General features: G+C 37.0%; 1 protein-coding gene across 2 annotated transcripts; it reads right to left on the bottom strand.

Annotated features, from left to right (window-relative positions):
• Positions 1-7,471: 7,471 nt before the first annotated feature.
• LOC140334143 (proteinase-activated receptor 1-like) lies at positions 7,472-26,386 on the bottom strand. 2 transcript variants are annotated; one of them, XM_072416290.1, is made up of 2 exons: positions 26,273-26,386; positions 7,472-13,357 (listed from the first exon to the last, which is right to left on the bottom strand). In XM_072416290.1, exons 1-2 carry the CDS (start codon positions 26,379-26,381, stop codon positions 12,150-12,152), a joined length of 1,317 nt encoding a protein of 438 aa, XP_072272391.1. In that variant the 5' UTR covers positions 26,382-26,386; the 3' UTR covers positions 7,472-12,149. The 2 variants fall into 2 exon arrangements, with proteins under 2 accessions (XP_072272391.1, XP_072272393.1); XM_072416292.1 differs by lacking the exon at positions 26,273-26,386 and adding an exon at positions 24,809-25,051.
• Positions 26,387-26,995: the final 609 nt, after the last annotated feature.

Below are 26,995 nucleotides of genomic sequence, written 5' to 3'. Positions count from 1 at the left end.
AAATATGAACCTCTTTGAAAATGGTTTGTTTGATGAAGCCAAAGTGGGGAAACACGTCAAGAAAGGAGACATTTTGAACTGATGAGACTGTCTGTAGTAAAGGATATTTGTTGAGCTATTGAAAGCAAAATAACTTTTCTTTGTACAGATTTGTTGATCTAATATGATTATGTTTTTATATAACGATGGGCAGCATGGTAGCTCATTGGTTAGCACTCTGGCCTTTGCAGCACTAGGTCCCAGGTTTGAATATGTTCCAGGACACTATCTGCATGGAGTTTGCAGGTTTTCTCTGTGTTTGTGTGTGTTGCCTCCGGTACTCCAGTTTCCTCCCACGTTCCAAAATCATGCAAATATTGACCTTAGACAGTGGTAATGACATATGATTATGGAAGGAACATTAGACATGACTATGTACACTGTACAGCGCTGTGTAATATGTTGGTGGTATATAAATACTGTGTAATAATAATGAATAAATTGGAAATTAATTTTCTTGTTAAAGTGATCAATAGGAAGGTACAGAGAAAATCCCCAGTTGTAGGTCTGTTGATACAAATTGTAGTTAAAAGAGTTGGGAATGTGGTACACTAATATATAACACAACAAAAAATAACACAATAGTTACAATATAATAATATATTCTAGGAATGCATGGGGCCTCATATGATACAGTAAATGAGGGCACCATTGCATGGCCACAGAGGCTGGATAAGAGTCTGGGTAAAAGTTTAAAGAAACCCTTTTTTTATAAAAAATAAAAAATCATGTTTATCTATAATGCATTCCCCATGTATATAATTTAAAGGATTTGGATAATTATAAGCCTATTAAATCTATCCACAATATTTATTTAGTGGAAAGTGGCAATAGGATTGGGTTCTTTGTACATCGGGACAATTTTGTGGAGTGTGGCTTGGATCGAACCCAAGAAGCTCCATTCATTGCTAACCATCTCAACCCCGTTAAGATCACTGCAAGTGGCCCTTCTTCTATTTGTTCAAATTTTAATAAATTTTAGTTCATAGAAAACCATAATTATTGAGATCCCTTTGTTTTACCAAAAGAAAAGAGACTCCACGACAGAAGAGGAAAAATGGTATTATTTTGCCAAAAGTACAAAACATAGGCGCACATACACAAAATGATGATGAGATTCTCTTCTCGCTCACCATTGTGGCATGTTTTTCTAGAAAGTAAGCTTTTTTCATATAGGTGGTGTCATGTTTGTATATGGAGCACTTCAAGCATAGCCTGTTTTTCATTCTAACTATATGCAAAGTTGTAGATGTAATTGTATGTGTGATCATAAAATATTAGACATATGCCATGAAAATGTTATGGAAATACCAATGAACAAAGCAGTGAACTGTAGCAATGAATACTGAGCTACAATGGTGTAGAGACCCAAATTTAAATGCATGGCAGCCACACAGTAAAATGAAGAGCTACTTTTACATTTACTGCTCTATACAAACTTTAGCAAATAATCCTAAAGGAAGATATGCCTGTAATCCACAAACAGTTCCTAGCTCATAATTCCAATGTCCTAAATTCTTGGCATTTCTCACATATCAGCTCTTCTTACTGGGCTGAGGACCTAGACATTAAATCTCCTTTACCATACTATGATCCATTGAACCTATTGCTGACATGGGAAGTCAACCAATACAGAAGCTTAGAAGCATGGGAGAAGCTGGGTCCGGGCTTTGAAACCCAAGGGAAAGGGTGAATATATTACTGACACATTTAAATATATTTATATCCCCTGAGCCAGGACCATTTCTCATACCTTTTGGAGGCCATGGTCTGGACAGGGATCCAATACCCCAAGCAACATCCTGCAGCACCTAAATGTCTTTGTACTGAACTATCTGAGACACCATCCCATTATCTGTAGAAATAAACCAGTTCTCACCCCATAGGTCTCACTGCTTATTTCTAGAGGTCTCACACAGGGAACCAGATATGAAACCTCTTACCAGCGTATCTATTTTATTGTAATGCTCCCACACATCACGCCTGCCCATGTTCTATTCCCCATTCAACACTTGCGTTTCAAAACACAGATTATTTGTTAGTGCCACTTAGCAGCAAATACATACTTTACGTCATATTAAGAAACTGTTACTGACATGGTTTCAATGCAGAACCCAAAATCCTTAAAAATAATAAAAAATTGTTGGTGGAAAAAATATTCAGTGAGATTATAACTTCTGATACACTCTGCTTCCATTGCACTGACATTTCAGGAGTGCTATCAGCCCTGCCCAAACAATGTCATGGAAAAGGGAATATTTTCTGTAATTGGAAGTAAGAACGAGTGACTTTTGGTGCCAGTGCTGCCCCTTATAAATACAGCACAGTGAATGAGTGTTCCTAGGACAGGAATCCAGTTAGCAGATACACTGGGAAAAAATAAAAGGGAAAAACCCCAAAAAACAGCTAATGCCACCACTACATCTAAAGGCTGCTATGTCTTTATAAGATTAAACTGTTGTTTTAGAGTTGTGATTGTGATGATGAATGATTTAACATTACAAAAGAATATAGATTGTAAGCTGTAAAGATTGTAAGCTCTTCGGGGCAGGGTCCTCTGCTCCTATTGTGTCACTGTCTGTATCTGTCATTTGCAACTTCTATTTAATGTACAACACTATTTAATATGTTGGCGCTATATAAATCCTGTTTATAATTACTGTTAATAATAATAATATTATTTAAAAAGACACAAAAAAATTACAAAAAGAACACAAAAAAATGAAGCACCCAACAAATCCAGATCCTGGAACAGGAATCAAAGAAGTGGATAGGGATAACTGCCTATTGCTATTGCTTTCAATAAGGATAAATCAGTCTGCTGGATTGTGATGGGTTGTCTATAGGTATGGACAAGGTCTTATTTCTTCTTTAGTTCTCTGACCAGAGTGCCGCTACTGCCCTCATTTTTGCCAACTGCAATGCCCAATTTACAGCAATTTTTTCTCTGCACTGGGAAATCTATTGGATATTGTCTCATTCTGCCTTCCTTATTAGATTGCACTAGGTGTGCTGCAAAGGTTCGATGGTGCCCAAGGTCTTTCACATTCCTAATAGCACCCCTACATGCCACAACTAGAAAAGTTTCCTCCAGATGCTTATGTGCATAATGTAGAGACCAAGTCTTAATAAATTGGTATTACTTTTCCCCACAAGATAATTCAAAAGTAGCTGTTTTCTATCTCATGTTAGTAAAGTAATATTGTTCTTTACCAAGTCTGTATGAATTAATTTTTGAATAGCGCTTTTTCTTGGAATGTAACTATTCTTGTAACTATTGTTTTTTGATATAACATAGAGGTAAATAATGACATTCCTCTACAGAAAATCTAGGAATAATGAAGCTGCAATACAAATCAGGTAACAGAGTTTTTTTTAAGACACTAACCATAAAACCATGATGCATTACATAAAGTCTACCACTAGGTGTCACCAGTTTATTGAAGAAAAAGTTTTACACTCTATTAGCAGGTAGAGGCTGCTAAAGTTTTCTGCACGACATCCAAGAAGCTCTATAGCTAAAGCAATGCAATTTATTTTTATTATTGCAGGAAGGATTTCATAAAATAATACAGCCCATCCCTAAAGCCAACTAAAGGCAAATAAAATATAAAATAAATATTTAAAAATGAACATACGTGTCAATAACGTTAACATTTGGCTTTCCAATTCTATTTCACCAAACTTAATTAGGAATGTAAAAAAATGGTATGTACAAAAAAGATGGGACCCCTAATGTAATATTTTGTTTTTGTGTCACTACAAACAGGTGACTTCTGTAGCTGTCAATGACATTTCTACACCTGTCAACAGGTAGTCTGACCCACTTACTCAGCTATGTTAGGTTTAAAGGTTTTTTTTTTTTTTTTCAATAGCTGGTCAAAAGGATTCAAATCAGGGTTCATAGTAGGTTACTTGGGCCCTTTATCCATTTGGAGAGTTCATGACCTGCAACTGAGACAAAGCATTTTGACACTGGGCAGTGCGTTACGCTCCAAAATGTCTCAATAGTCCTAAGATGTCACCGCTCCCTGCACAGATTCAAAGAATCCTGTGCTAGATGGATACATATTTTTGTAATCACTTTCCATATATTAGTGTAGTATTTTTTATATATATATATATATATATATATATATATATATATATATACAGTTAGGTCCATAAATATCTGTACAGACAGCTTTTTTCTAATTTTGGTTCTGTACGTTACAACAATTAATTTTATGCAATCTTTTTGTTCAACCCACTAAATTAAAGTTGAAAGTCTGCAGTTCAACTGCATCTGAGTTGTTTCATTTAAAATTCATTGTGGTAATGTACAGAACCAAAATTCGAAAAAAGTTGTCTCTGTCCAAATATTTATGGACCTAACTGTATGTTTAAACGTGAACAGACAACAAAACATTGGATTTACAAAACATTGGATTTATGTGTTTTTTGCACTTTGTCACTGAAAAAAAGAACATTTTCATTGAATTGATACAATGAATCATTCAAATTTTGCATTGCATAGTGAAACAATGGAAGCTGTGTAAATCACTAGCAGGAGAGACATACACATGGGTAGAGCAATTCACTGAAAAAAATTAAACTGGTTTTGATAATATATATATAACTCAAGACATTTGACTAATATTTATATATATATATTGACCTTAAAGTGTGTCTGTACCACGTATCACATCAGCCTAATAGAATGAATAACTAGCAGATCTAGCAGAAAAGTTTAGTGTTTAAAGAGGAACTAAACTCAAAACTGCCTAAAACCATCTTTGCCTCGTCTTTCGGGTTCTTCTTCCTACCTCACCTGACCCAGTCATGAGATTGGGTGACGTAGGTTGGAAAAAAAACTTTTCTCCTTTAATGAAAAGGCTCCTCCGCGCGTGCCTGAGGGTGTTGCACTTAAAAAAAAACCTAAACAAACAGAATTTTTAGCTTACATAAAAAGATTGTCTACCCTTTTATGTAAAATTAAATTTCTAAATTTAGGTACGCTTTAAGTACAAGGATTTGATGCAAACGCACAAACACTGCCAGCCTTTAACCCTAAAAGAATGTGGGCCTTTGTTGGCTTGTGTTGCTGTAGCTTTAAGAAAGAAAGGGCTCCCCAAGGCATACCTGCTCCTAATTTAAATTTATTTATTGATATATACACAGATATCTCAGTTTGGGTGCGTGTATTGTGTACAGTTAGGAGTCACACTTAAAGCGAAACTAAAGCTCAATTTTCAAAATGTGCAATCAGGCAGTGTTTTATTGGAGAAGGAATAAGGGATGTCCCTTTTGCAATAAAACATACTTACCTGTTTGATCGCTCTCCTGAACTGTGAAAAATCCTGATGCACCCGATTTTCCCCTGAGGGTAAAAATTACCTTCATTTTTCTGGGGTGGGTGTTTAAAACCTGTGGGGATCAAGACCAAATGAGAGTGCAGAGCCTTTTGGGATACATACATTATTGGGCATGCACAGAAGCCTTTTCTTCAATGGGGTAAAAAAAAAAAATGCAGATCCCATGCATGCGGAGTGGGATCGGAACTTATTTTTTTTCCCTATCTTTGTCACTGAAGCTTGCACCTGCACAGTGCGAGACCGGGTGATGTAAGAAGGGCTAGGAAGAAGGCGGCATCTGGTGCTTCCTTTGTGCCAGGATGAAGGAGAGCACCAGGGCGACGCGGGACCCTATTCAGGAAACCTCAGGAGGGATGGACGGATCTGCAAACTTAAAGGTGAGTGAGTTCTGTTTTTCAGTTTTTTTCCACTTTATGATGGCCTTGGATTGAAACAAGGAAGAGAAGAAAGAGTAAGATAGTGGTGCTGATGAATATATTTAAAAAAACTGCAATCAGACAGGTAAGTTTTTTTTTTTATTGCAGAAGGAACAACACCTGTCAATTCTGCAATAAAGGACCTGCCTGGTCACAATATTTTGAAACAAGGGTTTAGTTCTGCTTTAAGGAAACAGATTTGGCACAGCAGCGTGGCGTCACATTCTGTAGGTGGTCATGCATTCATAGCCTGATCTCTTTCTATTCACACCACTAATTTGTTTTGTTTTTGGCTAGAAAAGTAGTCCAGGCCCAGTTCCAACACCTCTCACAAGTCCCTATGGAAATTATAACATGCTTGTTCTGAAGCTCTTTGGGGTAGGATATTTCATTAGGTAATCCCAGATAGTAATGTGAAGTTGACGGATACTTGGAGTTCGTACAAAGTGCTTGATGCTTTTGCGATGTCAATGGGTTACAATTTTTGAAAGGAAAGTACATAATGTCCTTTTTATATCAAAATGTCTCCTTGTTTATAAGGAACAGATGAGCCTGCGTGTTTCCATGCATGTATTGTTAGCAAATATATTTCAAGTAACCTAAGTGTTAAACATGATCTTTCATGGGTGGATAATAGCACAATCCTTATTTTTAACTGTCAACTATCTCCAAAGCACAAATCAGAGTAAAAAGTGATATTTGACTTATAGATGGAAGCATGTATATTGTATATCATCTCACAATGGCAACAGTAGGTGTGCAGACAGTTCCAATGCAGATATAGTGTATGACCATCGAGAGAGAAACTGTCAAGTTTAGATGTAGTTGCAGGAAATGTTGTCCATTATAGACTTTAATCATTTATATTAACTTCAGCTCCATGTGTATACCCCTACAGGAAATGTGGAATTGATAGGAATGAATGGTTGTAACTAAAGTCTGCACAGATGTATGTCCACTGCACATGGGTTCCAGATTACCCCATGTCTTCAAATGGATGAAATCATTCTACTTTGGATGGCTTTGTCAGCCATAACTACATCTCTATCCAAAAATGATTTAAATAATACATGTACAGTGAATGAAAGGTCCAGTCAGGAGTATTTACAAAAAAAGCTACACAATAAAGTTCCCAATAACTGAGCTGAAGGTATTTCTTGTCATTTCTTGTCTAAACAACATTCTTGTTTTTCTTTTTCTAGTTACTGTTTTTTCTTTTTTATATTTTTTTTATTTAGCCTGGTCGTTGCATTTCCCGGACTAAACTAAATTGGTTCGGCCAATATTATATAACTCCCACAAGACTGGAGAAGATAGAAAATCATACCTGGAAAAAACATTTGCTATTAGCTGGAAAATGTATTAAGTTCTAGACCAGATCTATTCCAGGTTTCCTAGATCACCCAGGCTCTCACATAATAATGTATCTTTTCAATTTGTCTTGAATAGTATTATTAAATCAGCCCAACTGTAAAAGGAGGTCCCAGCCCAAAACCAACATTTAATATTTGCATGAAATACATTGAATTTTGTTAATCAGTTGCTGCTGACCTTTGGATAAACTCAGGGCTGATTTTCCTGTTTATGCAGTTGGCAATATGAAAATTATTGCCAAGGAATTGAATTTCTACTTGTGATACCAAGTAACACCCAACGAAAATAAACATTGCATGGCACAATTATTTATTTGATTACTTGCATGAAAAGATTTAAGCCAAAAGATATATTAAATAGACACACAATACAAAAGTTCTGAAAATAAAGTATTTACATATAATTACAGTAAATATGTGCAAACAAACATTACATAACACTGAATACAATGTTAAGAGCTGCTCGAGCCTAAGCAATAAAGACATTGATTAATGCATAAAATGATGTGAACAGCAACTGTATTGGATAAGGGTTTAGATTATCAGATTTTTAAAACAGTGAGAGGCACATTTATAATAAACCACAGACAAGTTAAGAATAGATCTCACTCACACAAGTGGAATCATAAATATTAAGGACTTTATAACGTGAATTTTATAAAGTTTAAAGTTCTATAAATCTCTCTATTGAACTCAGAAAGCACAAACTTAGATAACAACGGCTGCCCTTTATCTGAAAGCATTCGGGGGGTCCCAAAATCGAAAAGGTGATCCAATACTGTTCTGGACCAAATGTCAGCATAAGACTCATAACAGATCTCCAATTCTTAGTTTGAGTTAATATTGGGAATAAAATAAGTAACTACTTTAGAAACCCAAAATTATGTTCAATAAAATCTTAACTAGCATATTTTGCAGCTCATTCTATTTATTCCCGCCTATATAGGGTGGACGAATTAAGCAACTCCTTACATATGTCAGATCACATTAGTTACTATTTTCCAATCCCCATAGAATCTTATGTCACTAACAGACACTAAGGGGATTTAGAAGGAATTCAATTATAATAGCAATCTTTTTTTGGAGTGCAAGAGGAGACCCCATCACCTTATGTAAACCCAGGCAGACATAAGGAGAACATACAAACTCAACCCTGATAAAATCCCAAGTGGGATCACCTTATGGAAACACAAGAAGACATAGAAGGAACAAAGTTAATCTTGATAGTGTCTCATACGGGATTTAAACCCAGTACTCTCCAGATCCGCACTGCCCAAAACACTGCTCAGGGGCTGCTAACAGTTGTTTAAAGGTTCTCTTTACATATATACCCTGGGGTTTACACTCAGGCATTGATGATTTATCCATGCTTTTACAACGGACTATCAGTGGTTCATGAGAAAAGTATGCTGCACACTTCTGTTTCTTGTAGCTACAAGGGCGGGCAGATGTACATATGTGATATGACAGTTCTCTGACATCCAGATTGGCCAGCAAATCCACAAACATGAAAATTCCTGTTCTTTTGGCTGGAATTAGGGGGATCGCTGGTGGGGATAAGGGTGGTGGGATGAAGCTGGCAGATGTTTCTGATACTGTTGTACTGTTTAGGAATGGGTAAAGGAGGGACAATAACAATAAGTGGAAAATTTTTGACCTTACCAAAAACAACAGGTCAGTGGGGTTTTCATTAGGGCATGAGGTTGTATCTGCATCCAGTAGACAAAAGCCAGATTTATTGTTTACCTGTTAGCGTATCCTTCATCTTCACTTTCACGTAAAACTATAAGCAGCCACGCCAGCACACAAGCACAGACATTGCTGTATTACTTTTTGTGTTTGTAGGCAAGATGTGGCTGCAAAGAGGTAGCTGCAAATTAATAGCACTAAAGAGCAAAGGATGAAAAGTGGTAAAAACGGTTTAAACTAAGTGTCATGAAGTTATGGTTTACATCTACCATGGTTAATAAATGTTCATGTTTAGAATGCTTTTATTAAATTCTGTAGAAAGTGCAACTGTTGTGTACATTACTTTATACAATAACAAAACAGGAAACAGAAAGCAGCAAATGGAGATAAAATTGTATATCATGTCATCCCAATTAAACCACTTTATGGTAAGGATAACAATCACTGAGCATATGATTTGATAATTTAATGATAATACATTTCATATCATAACTAGGCTGCTATAATACCTCAAATCAAGCCAGCTTTAAAACTTGTACCACTGAGACCAGCTCAGAAAGTGGACCTTCCTAAAATCTACACCTAATATCAACATATTACCATCATTGGGAGCGTACATAAAGTATGGATGAGCTATAGATATTCTCTATACAGTGATATGTTTATAACAAAGAGGAAATAACAGCACAAACATCAAGTTACAACTACGCATATATAAGATAAATATCTACTGTGAGCTACAATATGTGGTTTGAGATTTCTATTTTTCTTTAACAACCATAACATATAGAGGAATTTCCGTCATTTAGTCCCTGGCCACTGTATCACATAGCTCACATTACACAGCCTCACTAGATACATTTTACACAATAATATTTAGAAAAAGAGACATTGAAACATATACGCTCCCTAAGAGACACTCAAACATATCACATTATATTTATTCTGTTTATTCATAAAGAATTCTAATGGAAAGTTATGAAGAAAGAACATGAGGTACAATATGTAAACTTTCATATACAGTCAGAGCACAGATTTATAAACTCATAAGGATTTTCAGAATAGCTGTGTTTAACATTTGCATTCATCATAGCTATTTGTGATTAAGGAGAACAATTCAGATTTTTAATGGTGTTCAAAATAACATTCCAAAGTCCATAAAAAGGGTTCCTAGAATGGACTAAATAGGTTTGGCAAAAACATTGTTTTACCCACCCTTGTACTAGCCCTATGATTGGGGGAATGATTAGAATATGACAAACAGATTGAGATATAGGATTATAGTAAATAATGGAGGCTTGTACAGAAAATGTAGTTTCTGGTTAGGCACAAATCTTTATTGACTGCCAAAAGCAGATGTCTTGTATAAATAATAACTTGTTTTCTAGATTAAAATGAATACCTTAACATGTATTCTGTGCTGGATTTATTAATAAAAAGTGATGATAAAAATTCAGGAGAGAGTGGCAGCCCTTACAGTTTACCAACGATATAATATGTATAGTGACAATGAGCTGGATTGCCAAATGGGGGCTCACAAACAACTTATAACTCCATTGTTACTGGTGATACTTCTGACCTTATGCTGGAAATCTGCAAGGTTGGCAAAGCTTACTATCTACTTTCACACTAATGAGAACATTAAAAAAAAGTATTAGTAACAGCAACATTGCTGAACATTTATTTTTTGGTAACTGCTATGTATACTGTAAAGATATAATATTTCAAGTCAATAATTCATCTAACAAGTTCTATGGAATGGTCAACAAGCTGCCCACGGTACATGCAGACATTATAGCATCTTTCATGGTTTGGTTTAGTAAAGAAGAATAATTTCCATAAATTTGTTTTTGTCATCAACCACTATTAGTATATCATAATGAACTTATTTTTCTTTCTATTTCAGTATGTAAGCAGATATCTGTTAATGTCAAATCAGTTCCATCACACAATGTACACTACATAGCCATCTATTCTTTCCTATGAGTTCCACCAAATCCGTAATCTTTTAGTAAAATATTATTAAAACTCAAAGAGGGACCACAGTCTTTAAATGTTCATAAACTTACATGTAATAGAAATTACTTTTAATCATTTGTTGAAAAACTTGTTTCTATTTCTATTTTGTATTATATTTATAGAGTATTTAGATGAGACCAGCAATCTTTTATTGTTACTACAAGTTTATCAGACGGAATGTCTGCTTGAAAGCAATATACTTTCTGTAGACTCCATTGGCCTGGCACAGCCAGTATCTCCTCGTGGTCAAGTTCATGTAATCTTTACCATGGCCAAAGAGGAACCACTAGAGCAGTTTTTATGCTTTTTTAACTAAATCATGCAATATGTTAACATATAATAATCTCAAGTGGTTTGAATTTTAAAAATAGCCTCACTTTTAATATTCTCAAATTACCCTCATACAATTCTGCAGGTTATCCGCGTTCCATGTACTATATATACATGAATCCCCATCATGTTATGAACAACATGTTATTAAGTTCTGTTTTTAGAAATAAAAATTGGATATGTTCATTAGCCTTGTATCCAAAGAGTGAGTTCTAAAATGAGGTAAGTTTTGGGATGTAGCTGACAGTTTTGTCCCTTTATCTATGCCTCTATTCTCAATTGTCTCAATGCTTATACATACAGTAGTTGGGGTTCTTATCTCTAACAAAACAGGAAATTTAGCAAGCTGGAAGTCCTGTGCAAATATTCACATAGGTGTTCCTTAGGAGGTCCAAAGTCAGAACCAAAACACAATGTTCTGTGTTGTACTTTACCCCACCCATTAGATTGTAAGCTCTATTGGCAGGGTCCTCTCCACCTCCTGTGTTATTGTTATCACTTGTCTAATATGGAGGTCTGTCATTTATAACCCCAACTTTATGTACAGTGCTGTGTAATATGTACCCACTATATTAAGGTTAATAGCAATAATTAAACCCTTTGAAGCAATTTGTACAAATGGAAAGTATTGAGACCATGGCCTATATTGTGGGCCGGCTACCTCACACTGTCACCCCTATAATTTTACTAGGGTATTGGGAATGACAGTGATTATAATAAGTAAATGAAATTTAAAGTCCTTCCTTCACTTTCATAGTCATACGTTAATCTTGTGTGTAAACTTGTTTGAATAACGTTTGTTAAACATATCTGAAATCATTGGATCTGTAAGGACCAGCCCAAGCAGCACAGTCACAGGACATGAAGCAAGTCATACTGTGCTTAAAGAAAAGTGCAAGTCTACAATGGTTCATAATAATATGTAACATTTAGGTCAGAAGTTTACGGTAGACACTATTTTTTGCAGTGCTGACACCCGTCTCATTTTTACTTGCATTGCTCATTAGGTGAGCACTGCTGCTTATAGGATCGTCCAACTTCTTACAACACACCAAACTATACAAATACTTCTGACACTGGCTGGAGCCATAGTAATATATAATGGGGTCCAGACAGCAATTGACACTGCTAATGCAGGCACACACAATATAGACAAAGTACAGACACTGGTTGTCTCCATGGCTGAAGTACAAGTAATGTATTAGGAAGAGGATATTGCTCGGCCCAAAGCATATGATGAAAACACAAAGCACCACGATGGCCAAGATTAAGGCTCGGGTTTTCTTACACGAGTTTTCGATGCTTGAACTGCTTAAGGTACAAATAATGCTGATATAACAGATAGTTGTAATGATTAGCGGTAACACAAAGAAAACCATGATGAAAGTGGTAAAATAGTACAGGTAAAATCCCCGGAGGTCCTTCAGGTCTTGTACATCATGGCAGGTGGTGATTCCAAGCAAGGCAATGTGTTTAGTCTGCTCAATCATAAAAAGAGGAGTGCTGCTTGCAATGGACACGATCCAGATAAGGATGCAGACCATCCAGGCTCTACTCATTGTGCGCCATGAAAGCGAATGCATTGGATAAACGACTGCCAGGAACCGGTCCACGCTTATACTTGTCATAAGCAGGATGGAGCAGTACATGTTAAAGTAAAATGCTACAGTGACAAATCGACACATTCCAGGTCCAAAGTACCAATCGTTTCCTGCAAATCGGTATGCAATGTTGAAAGGTAGAAGACTGACGAAGAGGACGTCAGCCACGGCAAGGTTCAGCATGTAGACAATAGCTGGCTTCCTGACCTTCATTTTAAACAAGAATATTATGACTGCCATGACATTTAGAGGAAGCGCCACAATGAATACCAAGGTGTACACCGACGGCACAAATCTGGTCAAAAACGGGCTTGTCAAATACAGATGAACCTGCTTTGTAACATTGTTTCTTCCTTCTTTTACTATACTACGGGTGCGAGGAAGTGTGGGCTCCGATCCTGATTCTTCTCCAGATGCATCCACTGTATCATCTGCAAAATCATCCAAGTTATCGATTGCATCTTCTGGAAATTCTTCAAATTCATCATCAAAACCTTCGGGAATAAAAAAGGTTTTTGGATCGAAACTGTTGTTACCTAAAATGAAATAAAAAGATTACATTACTATAAAATAAAAGAAAAAGTGCCTATTCCAATCTTGGAAGAACTCTAAGAAAGATGTAACGAAGGGAAACTGAATACTGGGGTTTATTAAAGATTTCTCCCAAAATTCACCCAAACATTTACCCACATTTTTTAAATAGGATTTAATTAACATATGTGTAAATGAACTTTCTTGTAAATTTTGGATAAAAGTTCTAGGGTAAAACAAAACTAAACCCACATATTTCCAGGTAAGTTGTAGTTATTTTCTGTGCACACAATACTGAATTATTATTATTTTTTTTATTGTAAGGTGGAACTTAAAGTCGTGTTTATGGAACGTGTACATTTTTGCATACTTGCTGTACTATGATTCCATATGCAGCTCATTAAATAATAACCAGTGATCATTCCTAGAAGGTCTAAGTTCAGGAACTTTCTATTAATCAGGTGACAACGCTCTGTCTTCCAAAACTGCACCTGCATTGTCACGTTGTCAAACAAGCTTTCTATTTCAATAAAAATTACACAGGCAGAGGGGTCGCTGCTGTCATCATGTAACCTTTACTGAGAATTGCCATGCCACCTTGGCTGTACAGCATGTAGAAAGGAAGTGGTTGCTAGAGATCTGATGCACTAAGATGCAATAAATGTGAAAAGTGGTTTATTAAAAATCAAATTGTTTTTCAAACATAATGCTTCAACATACTAAAGGTTATTAAATTAGAGACAGGATTTTTGAGGTGCATTGATGCGCGTGTTGAAATTCCCATGTTGCATTAAAATAAATGTAGCCCTCATTGATGCATTGTTTTTGTGCCTTGTGATGCCATTCAGAATAAGGGGAACCACAATGCATGCCATGTGTTAATCTGTGTATGCTCTGAGTTCTGTGTATGTTTTGTGCTGTGTATGTTCTATGCTATATACGCTTTGTGTTGTGTATGTTCTATTAGCGGTGTTGGCTCCTAGTTGTGTATATACTGTGCTGTAAACTGTGTATGCTTTATTTTGTGTTTGCTGTGTATGCTCTGTGATATGAGTTGTGTACACACTGTTTTGTGCATGTTTGTGCTGTGCGCTGCACATGTTTTGTATTACATTTGTTCTAGGTACGTTCTGTGTTTGCAATTTTGTTCATTTTCTTCACTGCTAATATATACAACTCATAGAGAAACCGCTGTATGAAATCTATAATAAATCTCTGTATGTTATTAGGCTCTATTTGTACTATAATATTACAGTTCTAGGTGCACGGCACAACAGGGAAAAATATTCATGGCTTTGTCCACAATCCTAAAATAAAGAATAAAGCTCCTGGAGTTGGATATGCAGATCTGTTCAGTATTATAATGACTCTACTGTATACAATAAAACACAACCTGTGTGATGTTGTAGATAATGAGTTCTACCTGGCAGGAAGCAGTTAAAAAACAATAAAAGAAGCAAAAGAAAAATCCCTTTCAAGATAAAGTCAGATCATTTTACATACCATACAAGGAATCTGAGAACTTACAGGTATAAACATTCCTGTGCTGTAAAACTTCTGTATATGCTATGTGGTTTCCAACTGTTATTCTTGCCATAAAAACACCACTTACAGCACAACTTATCCCCCCTGCATTAAGACAGCTCATTTTAATGGCTTGTCAAAGAAATCTCAATGTATGAAAACCTATAAAAGACTGCAGCATTTTCTGCAAGTTGTCACAGCACCATGCAGTATATTCCTGTACCCCCACATGTAATATTATTAGGACTCAATATTACCCTAAAATCATTTTTAAATTTTCTAATACAAAAACTGCTCGCACATTCCAGTGGTCTGTGCTGACTGAGTAACAGCTCCACCTTTCATACATATCCTCACCCAGGCTTGTATTACAGAGAAAAGGAGCGGAGAGTTATGGCTGTTTAGTAAGTCACACTCTGGTACAAGGTCTAACAGACTTCATACATATTTCCTCATCTGGGCTTCTGGGCTTTTTGCTGTTAACCTGTACTATGTGTCATGGCATTAGAAATGTAAAACAATAAAACAAGAAAAATTTGCTGTAAGGTTGTATACAATATGTCCCTGTGCTCCAGTCTGTGTTGTAACTTCAGGCAGAATAATAATTCTTGCTATTCCAGACCAAAAACATTAACTCTAAGGTGTCTGGCAGAAAGCAGGGAAGTAAGATCACATGCCTCGTAACTCCTCTGTACATTGATCATGAAGGCGATCTGCTATGAGCATTTCCAGGTTCACAGCTGTCACATTACAGCTAGACTTGCATGTACAGACAATAGATTGCGTACTAATAATACTTTTAATACTTTATCTGTAAAGGAAAAGTGAAGGGGTCTAATAGATATCTGATGGGTTCATAAAGAGAAAATGTCACTGCACAAAAAAATATCACAGAGGCGGCTTATCAGCCCACTGGTGATATTAACAATAGGAAGTGAAGTTAGGTAAAAAAAAATAATAACATTTAATAAAATAAAAAAGCAAATATTAATGGGATTCCATACCCCTGCCCCCATACATAAACATCCATACCCCTACGATGCACGCATGTACATAATAGCATAAAACAAGTTGGGTATCTCTGAGGACACTAACAAGCAAAATTCTATGGTAAATGTTTATGTTTAACTTATGTCCTATTAAAGAGCAACCTTTGATTAATTATGGGTATCAACAGTTTTTTTGCACAATTTTTAGGTTTGATAGATTTGATAACAATTTATTCAATTTAACCTTCTTTGGTATTTTTCACAAAATAATGTTATATAATTTTGTGCTTTTTTGGAATCCTAAAACCAAATATAGTAATTTTATTGAGTGTGAGAAAAAATGTCTTCGGCAGGAATAGAAGTGCCCGCTGCATATGTTTCACTTTCCAGATAAAATCAGATGATTCCACATACCATACAAGGAATCGGAGAGCTGTGCAATCTTCATAGTATAGCAGACATAAATATTTCTGAGATATAATACTTCCTGTATATGTTATAGGGGTTAAAGTTGTTCTTGCTTTCATACATTTAACACTTCTCTATGTAAATAGCTTGACATTTATGTTTATGTGATTTGGATACCCTGAACCAGAACAGTTTTACAGATAAAGATTTGTGATTTGTATATTGAAGCTGAGATTGGCAACCAATTAAAGCAAACCTAAACTCAACATTTTTAATTTACATAAAAGTCTTTTATATAAAGTAAAAATCTGACTTTTTAAGTGCAACCCCCCCCCCCCCAAAAAAAAATGCAGCACCGCCCCTTTATGTCTTGATTGTCGCGGCAAATGGGAGCAGACCCTCCCAGAATACCTACGTCATGCATCCGGGAGGCTCTTGGCTGCTCTTTCTGTGTATGCTGATGAACTCACGCATGCGCAGTAAGATTTGCTCTCTTTTTTTCTCCTTTTACAGCGGGCTACGTCACCTGATTTGCACCTGTTTACAATTTCTAGAAGGAGAATAGCAATGGCAGCCACCATACTCAACATTTTTTGCTTAGAAAACAAGACGATGGGCCTGATTTATTAAAGTTCCCCAAGGCTGGAGAGGATACAGTTTTATGTCAACAGATCACTGTTGGCAATGCCATGGAGCAAAGACGTGTGGCCATCGCTGGTGTGAAAGTATGCTTTCAGGAAGTGGCTGAATAAGGCACTTATATTACAATGCAAAGTTCTGAAGAAAAATAAAACTCATGCAGTTAGGATTTAGATCTACTTAGGTAGGAAAAGAGAAAGTATGGGGGTAGGTAAGGAGGACTATGAATTGTAGACTAAAGCGCTTTATACAATTGGTGGACTTTATCTGTAAAATATAACAATGAAAATAACATTTGTCAAAAAGATATTACAGTTTTATTGTATGGTCACGTAAGATCTGAAAGCAGAACTCCACATCATCATGATGGAGACATTTATAATGCCAGACTGAACTTTGTACGGGACAAACAAAGGTGTGGTTTGTATGCTGAAAGATTATTATATTTTTCTATGTAATCAATAGACTTTACATACTTGAATAGAACCTATCAAATGTCAGCAGTACACAATATTACTTGCTGGAGGTAATGCCCTCCTATCACAAGGATCAAAAAAAATGTTACGGGTTTCTGTCTATAAATGGGCAGCATAGGGCTCAAGAGTCCAATAAAGGCAATATATATATTTTATATTTGGAATGGGAAAAGGACAGAGCATTATCAGAGCAGTGCCCTTACTAAGTCCTTAAGTTATATTTTAATGAAAACTGCAAACATAAAATATTGAGAATGACTCTTGAAATTACACGAAAATGGTACATTTTTTAGGAGATTTTAGAGATTGGGTATACATATACTTTACTAAAGGGTTTACTCATGACACTCGTACAGCGGCAGCAATTTAATTTCTGGCAGGCTCCTTTTCTAAATCCTCAGCCGACCCCTCAAATTAGAACAATAGTGGGAACGAGAGGGACTGTTGTCACCAGCAGAAGCAATACTGCCCACCAGTCAGCATTGTGAATCAGCAAATCTGGAGAAATGCGTAAAAAACACAGAGGTTGTAGCATTTAAGGGAAACTAAAATGAATTTTAATATGCCAAGTAAGTAATACTAATAATAAAGTAATATTATTATTATTCATTTTGTTTATTAATATTTTAGTATAGTGATGATATTGGTATAGTGTTTAAATTCATTCATGCCTTACACTTTTTTTAGGTCTACTCATTTAAATTTGTATTATTTTATTAATTAGAAAGGTTTGCAGAACAGGCACTAGATGGAGTTCTGTGTCTCAGGGCAATTATAATCATTAAACAGGGTATTAAGCTACGTAGCACTGTCTGAAGTCTCTATATCCAGGGGTCCCCAATCCTGACAGCTGGGCCGTGAGAGCACGCAGACCAGCTGTCCCCAACTGGTGATCCGTGGACCACTGGTGGTGAATGAGAAACTTTTTGGTGGTCCGCGGCTCTGGTTTGTGTCTCTGGACACGATGGGAGAGTGGGTGGGTTCTGGCATCAAGACCTCATCTGGGGGAAGTTTCATTGTTTTTGAGTGACACACAGCTCCCCGCGCATGCTTGGTCCGGAGTCTTTTAAGTTCACTGGTCCATGACATCCAAAAAGTTGGGGACCACTGTCTAAATCTACTTGCCCTTTATGTGCACTTTAAGTGAGATCACATACAGTCCAACTAAAATCCACAAGACAATGAGTGTCATAGAACACAATGCTAACCAGTAAGTGGGTGACCGTTTTATTAAAGGTCTGCCACAAAAACATAGCCCACAGTCCTTCTGCTATGAATAGATAGTAAGAGCCACCTTCTCCAGGAAACATATCACATATTCCCCACTGTGCCCATAGTATGTTATTGCTGATCTAAACACTTGGCTCTCATGACACCAAAGCTACACATAATGTTATTTAATCTCCTGCTGTAGAGGTTCATCCCTGCTGAACCAAGCTATTTATAAAATGTAACCGAGACCTCATTTATAGAAACTGCAAAAAAAAAAAAAAAACTGCTGCAGCTCTGGGTCCAGAGTTTAAATCCCACCAAAAGCCCTACCTACATTTCTTTCTCCCACAAACCAATATTATACTGGTAATTTTCTTCATAAAATTTACAATTAGGGGATAAGCTTGGAAAGGACATTTAGTTATGAGGTCCTTTGGGAGATTGGGACTAATGTAAAGGGGCCTACGTACTCCATATTGTGTTTCCAATATATAAATAATATGAAAGAGTAGGAAACTTTTAGTTCCTGAAGAAGAAAACAACACAGCAGTATATAATGGCGAACTTGTATATTAATAATTTTAGTATATTTATTTCCCATAGTATATGTACAGTTTGTAGGGGATTGAAACGTTAAAGGATTTTCACAAGTATCCAGCACAGCAGCAACTGTTGTGTTTCTATCTAGAGAAGAAAATTACCAGAACAAGTTGCACTATAAGCAATACTTCAATTTATATTTCTGTGCTTTTTGCTCAAATGTTCCTGTTGATTTTACTGCCACATTATGGGAAACGTTTGGCTAGACGTACAATTAGAAGATTTAGGTCTTGGCTCCAAGGATTTTGTTTGAACTGGTGTTTTTATCCATGAGGTCAATGGAGGGGGAGGAAAGGAGATGGAATGCTCTGGATTAATGCCAGAACAGCAGCAGACAATCCCAGGAGGAAAAAAAATACCATGACGTCACCTTTGCAGAATGTTTTGACGTGTCTGAACTCTGACCTAATGGTGAGGGCTGCTGTGAAGACATTTTTGTGTTATCAGGATAGGAAAGCAATAATAAATAACCATTGCCCACACAATGTGGGTGATCTTCTGGATGTAAAAAAAGACTTTCTCCGACCCAGTACATGTGTCCTATACACTGGGGGAACATCTATAGGAGTCACAATGACAAGGGCCAAGGGTCAATGAGGAAAGGCCATTACATTGTGACCACAGGGAAAGACCTATGGACCTAATGGTCTTTTATGTTCAATGGACAGAAACAGCTGCAGTTACTTATCTAAGTATCTCCATTGGGAGTTTTATATGTCAACAGGAACCATCTTTGCTAAAAAGATTAAAACATATGCAAATACAAAAAACCAAGTGCCAACATTTCAGTGCAGTGTTGTCTTCTTTTCCTGCACACTCCAGAGGTGGTCTACAAGCAGTAATGGCAATGCCGGTTATTGGCACATTCTACTGTAGTCATCACAGTAAAAGTGTGATATTCAGCAGCCGATGAAGTGTCTAAATAAACAGGAAGCTCATGTAAGAATCTATAGGAAGCACAGATGACACAGACAAAAAAAATATCTAAACAGAAAACTGTACTTTTTTACCCAAAAATATAATTTAAAATCTGTTTTGACTACAGTGCTTAATAAAACAAAGTATTATATTGTGAGTGTTTAGTTTAAAGTAAAAGTGGAATGGTCGCTATAGGGTCAAACCCGTTAGACATGTAAATGAAATGTATTGTCTTTTCAGTTCGTTTTTTTGGAAGTTTTATAAATACCTCCAATTGATATAAATAATTTTTTATATTTTTTTAAAACATTGTTGAGGTGTATAGTTTGCAATTATATACAATCTGCATGGAATTTTTATGTACACAAGACCCATGTATGCATGAATTTCCTTCAGGCATTCTCCAACATTCCAAAAACATACCAGTAAGTGATATGGCTTCCCCCAAAGTTGGCCTTAGATTATGCTATGACGTTACACTACTACTATGGTAGGGACGCTACATTGTAAACTCTTCTGAGGGTCAGTTAGTGTGGCCAGACAGGGAAGACATTGTTAAAAAGAAGAAAGAATTAGGACACTCCAAATCAATGATGATCAGGAATACCTGTTCTTTGTGGGCACTCCTATTAGTTGGAGGTTATTTGGGCGCAGTCTTGGTGTCTCTAGATTTATTTGGGCTGATGGGTTTATAGTAGTACCCAAGTAATCAAACCATATCAAAGTCTTAACACTGATTGTGCAGCTAATGACTAGTTAACACTCTGGACTTCACAGCTTTAAGTCCCAGGTTCGAATCTTGACCAGGGCACTATCTGCATGGAGTTTGCAGCTTCTCCCCGTGTTTGTGTGGGTTCCCACTGGGTACTCCGGTTCCTTCCCACATTCCAAAAATATGCACTTAGGTTAATTGGCATCCCCCCAAAATTGACCTAAGAATGTAATAAAGATTAACATTATCATTAGATTGTGAGCCCCTTTGAGGGACAGCTAGTGACATGACTGGACTTTGTAAAGCGCTGCGTAATATGTCGGCACTATATAAACACTGTGTAATAATAATAATCAAATTTGGGAGTCACTGGCTGGCAGGGTTATGGACGGTATATAGGTATCAACTAGGTTCCTCTCCTACACACCAACAAATTCCTTCTAATGGTAAATGAAACAGACCAAAAGGTGGCAAATAACAGAAGTTCATTGTTAGGGTTTGCATGCACTTCAGAGGAATGCTAGAACCCTTGACAGCTCTGTATCGTCTGACTTCTACCACTTCTTTTCTGTTAAAGGACTGTCCCTAGGAAAGAAAATAAGGGAAAATCTCTTTACTGGAGCAATGGATATCAGTAAAACCTGACAGGCATTCTATTGTTTCACATTCCTTCCTTGTCAGAAGATGAAAGTGCCAATCCATTGGTGTGTCCAGATTGAACATTTCTAGGATAGTGTCATCAGTAAAATGCATTTTGGGGCTAAAATAGAAGGATGTTCAAATATTTCGGCTTGTTACCAGAACATTAGAAGAGGAAAAATATTAGCAGTTTGTAGAGACCATTTCTTACTTTCTGCTTACTTACAGGGGAAAAAACGGTTAAATGAAAATTTTTTAATCTCCCTAATAGCCACAAATGAGTCCAACAGTTGGATCTTCTTGCCATGGTGACTGTGAATTATCCAGCTGGGAGTTTTAGGAGGTCCCACTCACCTTTGCATGTTCCGGCATCTTAGATAATTACAAGGAAGGGGATCTTTGATAATGTGGAGTGCAAACCCAGAACTCCTAGATGCAGCTACCTCACCAATACTTGTCAAGAGATAAAGGAGCAGTTCTACCATCCAACATTTACCAAAAACTAAGTTAGTGTGGACTGATTCATTAATAAAGATTGGAACCCATGTCAAACTTTTAATACTGTCTCTGCTGGGGATACATTTACCTCTCTGTTTTTCTTGGTGAATAATGTTACGAAGAAAGAAAAAACATGGGATTTCTTAAAATTCACATAACGTTACATCTCTGGGACAAAACATAAGGGGAAGTCTCTCTAATAGGAGAATGTGATACATATATTTTTTTAAAAAACACACATACACTGGAGACAAATCAATCACTGCCATTGAAAACACATGCTGAATGTCAATTTCTCTGACTCATACTAAGACCCCTAATGATATCCATATTAGACTTTAAAGCAGACTTTGTTCATTTATACAAATATATGGATTTTGCCATTTTTCATTCTCTGCAATACCCATCACACATCTTTTGCTGTCATTTATCTATCTGTCCAGCGTCACATTGACAGTGTAATGCCCGAGCACTGAATGCACTGGGATGGGGTGGTGCTACAATGCCAGATGGGAATAAAAGAAATCTGAATTTCCGAGAAACCAGGAACAAAAGGCCCTGAGAACACAGGCAATCCTATTGTGTTTCCCCTAATCTTCTGGGATCAACCATTTTGTTAATGGAATAATATAGCTGACCAATACACACAACCAAACTGCAAAACAACCAACACAAAAAAAATGTGTTACATTAGACCTGACTTTTCCAACTTGGGTTAGTATTATTACTATGTATTTCTATGGTGCTAACATATAATGCAGTATTTTCACAGTCCATATTCATGTCAACAACTGTATTTCAGAGGAGCTCACAATTTAATGTTCCTAAGACAGTTTGCCATTTCTAACACCCTAACAATGGAGGTTCTGTTCCTAGGGTTTCTTGGAACCTTTGGATGCATTGGTGGCTCAGTGTTTATTTTTTTTAGGGGGGGGGGGTAGGGAATATTAACTTACTGGTATGTTTTGGGGATGCAATAAGAAACCAAAGTGCTTGGTGGAAACCCACACAGGGAAAACCTCCATGCAGGTAATGCCCTGGACAAATGTTAAACCTGGGACTAGAGTTCTTCAAGGAAAGAAGAGCTAGCCATTGAGCTACAATTGCACCCCAGGGTTCCAAAATAATCTAGGAAGATTTCCTTTAGGAATTTTATATTAGTGACAAACTGATCCTCCACCAAGACTGACCACCAATTTAAGGGAGAAATGTTACATAGACTACAAGCTTAAACCTTTGATTCTACTTTTCTGTTGTTATTACATTTTAGGATTACGGTATTACTAAAATAATTTTGTCCTTTACAGCTGATAAAATGATCTGCCTGTGTTATCAGAAAATCTGGGTACACTAGATTATGTTATTATTACACAGTATTTATAAAGTGCCTTCATATTACACAGCGCTGTACAAAGTCATAGTAGTGTCACTAGCTGTCCCTCAAAGGGGCTCACACAATCTAATGTCCCTGCCTGTATTTAATACAGTCTAAGGTCAATTTTGGTGGGTAGACAATTACCACAACTGCGTGTTTTTGGGATGTGGGAAGAAACCAGAGTACCCAGAGGAAACCCACACAGACACGGAGAGAACCTACAAACTCCATGCAGATAACGTCCTGGCCAAGATTTGAACCTGGGACCTAGCACTGCAAAGTCCAGCGCACTTACCACTCAGCAACCATGCTGCTGTTCTTATTGCAAAACTTAATTTTAACTAAAAACTTTGTAGAACAGACTGACTATGCTAACATGACATGAGCTATAGATATAACCATTTTTAGCAGTGCTATCCTGGGCATGATCTCAATGCACAATTTTGGGTAAAGATGTGACTGATGTGAGCATCACTGAGAACAGCAGGGACAACACCATTTTACAGGTACTTTAGGGCATGTTCCCCTTTCTTTATACACGGGGAACCATGCATTGGCTGTATGTTGTAATAGAAAAAAAAAACATGTTTGGTGAAAACATTGAACAGCGTTCAGATACACCAAGACTGCCAAAGATCTGCCACACTTTTTTCAGCACAGATAGATAGACTGGTAATTGATAATGTATATTTTAAAAGACATAGATATATAGAAATATGATAATGTAATCACCAAACAGTATTCATTTAGAAATATGGGTAGTACCATCTACAGAACTAACCATTGATATATGGATACATATATCACATGGATACATGCACATATATAGATGTGAGGGTGAAATGAGAAGACAAATAATGTATACCGTTATAACGGGAGATATACACAATGTTCTCTTCATAAAGCAGGATGTTGGCTAGAATTGGCCATACCATGGTGTCCACATTCCAACATACTTCCACAAATGGATTAGTTGTAAGATGGAATCATTCAAAACCTTCATTTATCTGTACTGATCCCCCTATTGTCTCTGCACCTGCCTGGACTGCCCATCACTACCATGGCTAAATCTGATGAGCCAGTCTACAAACCTTATGTGTCAATCATCTCCATCCATGGGCATCAACATTAAAGAGAACATATAGAAGTTGTAAAGTTGCTCTGATCTGGACCCTTATGGGTTTATTTTAAAAGAAAAAACACTTAAAAGTGAGTCAGCCATTGCATAGTACTGGTTTCTTTATGGTTCAAAGTCAGTTATTCATATATAATTGAAGCAAGGATAAGGTTGGCAGACCCAAACCTTTAAAACAAGTGCACTTTAAGGTGAATGTTAGAGTTCAGATTTGAGTATGAGCGATGTAAAGCAAAGTAACATTGGAGATTCAAGTATATATCCCTGTTACATTATATATATTTCTATATGTTATAGAAATGTCAGCACATATTGTATTGGTGTCACTCACCTCTGTTGTGGGGTTTGCATTGCACAGCACCAAGCACAGCCAGCAGTCCCAGCAAGCAGAGAACTGAAATCCTTGTATATCCCATATCTGCCTGTATGTAGATGAGTGTCCTCTGCTGTGACTGTGAAGCAAGAATTCTCTGCCTTGTGTGTGTCAGGGGGTGTGTGCAGACCACTCTGTACCTTCCCCCAGCCAGAGAGGTCACAGCCAGGAGAGCTGCATGGAGGGGGCAGTACAAGGAGGGTTTGTCTTTCTTTTATCTGAGGCTCAGGATTCAGAAGGAGGATGTGGGTGAATGAGGATGGGGGTGGTAACTTCATTCTCAGTTTCTTTTCCTTCTCTATCAGTTCCAATAAAAGCAATGTGGCAGAATCCAGAGCAGAACTCACTTTCCTGACATTGTTGACATTGCACTGCAAAGCACATTAATGGGTTGTAAATTCTCCTTTTCTTTACATGACTTCATTCAGGGTGGGTTTGTTAGAAGTACTTTCACTCTTTACATACTAGACTTCTATTGATTCTAGCCACTCTGATACATTTGCATTCCATCTATACCTTCATCTAGGAGTATTTTCATTTTTTGTATAATTTAGCCTATAACTATGACCTTGTGGAACCAGCACCAGTCTTTGCAGAATGCCTGATTTCTGCCTAAAGTGACTAGAGTGCACAATTTCTGCACTAACCGGGAACATTCACTGCTAAAGCTGAAAACTTCCCCAAGGTTGAATAGTTATATGGTCTGCAGAGATCACAGTCTCAAGGTTATTATGTCTGCATTTATAGCCAAAATTACTTTTAATTCTTGTGTTGGATAGAATTCTGAATGTTTAAATTGTTTTTGTTTTATTGGGGAGATTTTTTCTTTTTATTTCTTTTCTCAGAGACAAAAAGTTAGAGATAATCTTTTCAATCTTTTCAAGTCCAATTTCTGTTGCTGTACACACAGCTGTATTCTGTTCTGATCCTCCGCTGCTGATTGCCAAACTATATTAGGAAACCGCTCTATGAACTAGATTTCATCTAGCATGTGTACATGGTTTAGGACAAATCTCTTAGACTGTAAGCTCTTTTGGGCAGGGTTCTCTCCACCTCCTGTGTTTTTGTCTGTCGATTGTACCCCTATTTAAAGTACAGTGTAACATGTTGGAGCTAAATAAATACAATTTATTCATAATAATAACAATAAATATCTTATTGCCTATCCACAGTAAAGCATGTGGTTGTGTTCCAGTATGGCTGGTTGTTTAACTTCAACTGCTGACGCTTAAGAAACCCTAGCTAACCCTAGAAGTAAATTCTTACCCACCAAATGAATAAGAACAGTCATTTCCCCTAGGCGTAGCAAGGGATGGGTTTTATATATATAGCTTTGCTTTATTTTGCCCAAACATTCATTGCTCCTTCCACTTGGGAGATCTTTAAGCAGAACTAAACTGAAAATAAAAAAATTACACTTACCTTTTTTCCCCGCAGATCCCTCAATGACACCGGATCTTCTCTTGATCCGGTCCCGCATCATCCTAGAATTCCTCTTACCCCCGAGCATGGAGGAAGTGCTGGGTGCCATTTTCAGTTTTCTCCTCTGTTTTCTTCTTGTCTCCTCGCTACCTCACCTGATCCCGCATGTGCAGAAGCAGCACCCAGAACCTCCCGGGATGCCCGACGTAGGTATCCTGGGAGGCTCTGCACTCCTATTCACCGCAGCGATCAAGACTGAAAATTGGTGCTGCACCCTTTTTAGGGTTATCCACCCTTTTATGTAAAGTGCAAATGTTGAGTTTAAGTCCGTTTTATTTCAAAGCACTAAGGACAGAACTTTGTGCCTCATAATAAAACACAATGGAGGAAACTCACACATACTGTACACTGTGAGGACATAGAAACTCCATGCAGATAAAATCAGAGCTACATGCCCAATAAACACATGTACACTGAGGTTAGTACTATGCACTAAGCGCAACTCCTTTCCGGCTGTCTTTAACTTCCATTAAGTTATATAATGATAGGGGTAGTGTAGAAGTGTGCAAACATGGCTTGTGATGTACTACACACATGTGGCAAAGTTTTGCGCAGAGCTGCTAATCAAACTGATGAACCGAGAATGAGGAACAAAGCCCAGTTTCTAATTTATTCTCTGTATGCCATGCAGCTGCATGTATATCTGTAGTTCAAACAATAAAG

Source organism: Pyxicephalus adspersus, chromosome 6 (assembly GCF_032062135.1).
Source record: "Pyxicephalus adspersus chromosome 6, UCB_Pads_2.0, whole genome shotgun sequence".
NCBI lineage: Eukaryota > Metazoa > Chordata > Amphibia > Anura > Pyxicephalidae > Pyxicephalus > Pyxicephalus adspersus.
The sequence above is the reverse complement of the archived record's forward strand: the minus strand, read 5'-3'. Positions and strand labels throughout refer to the sequence as shown.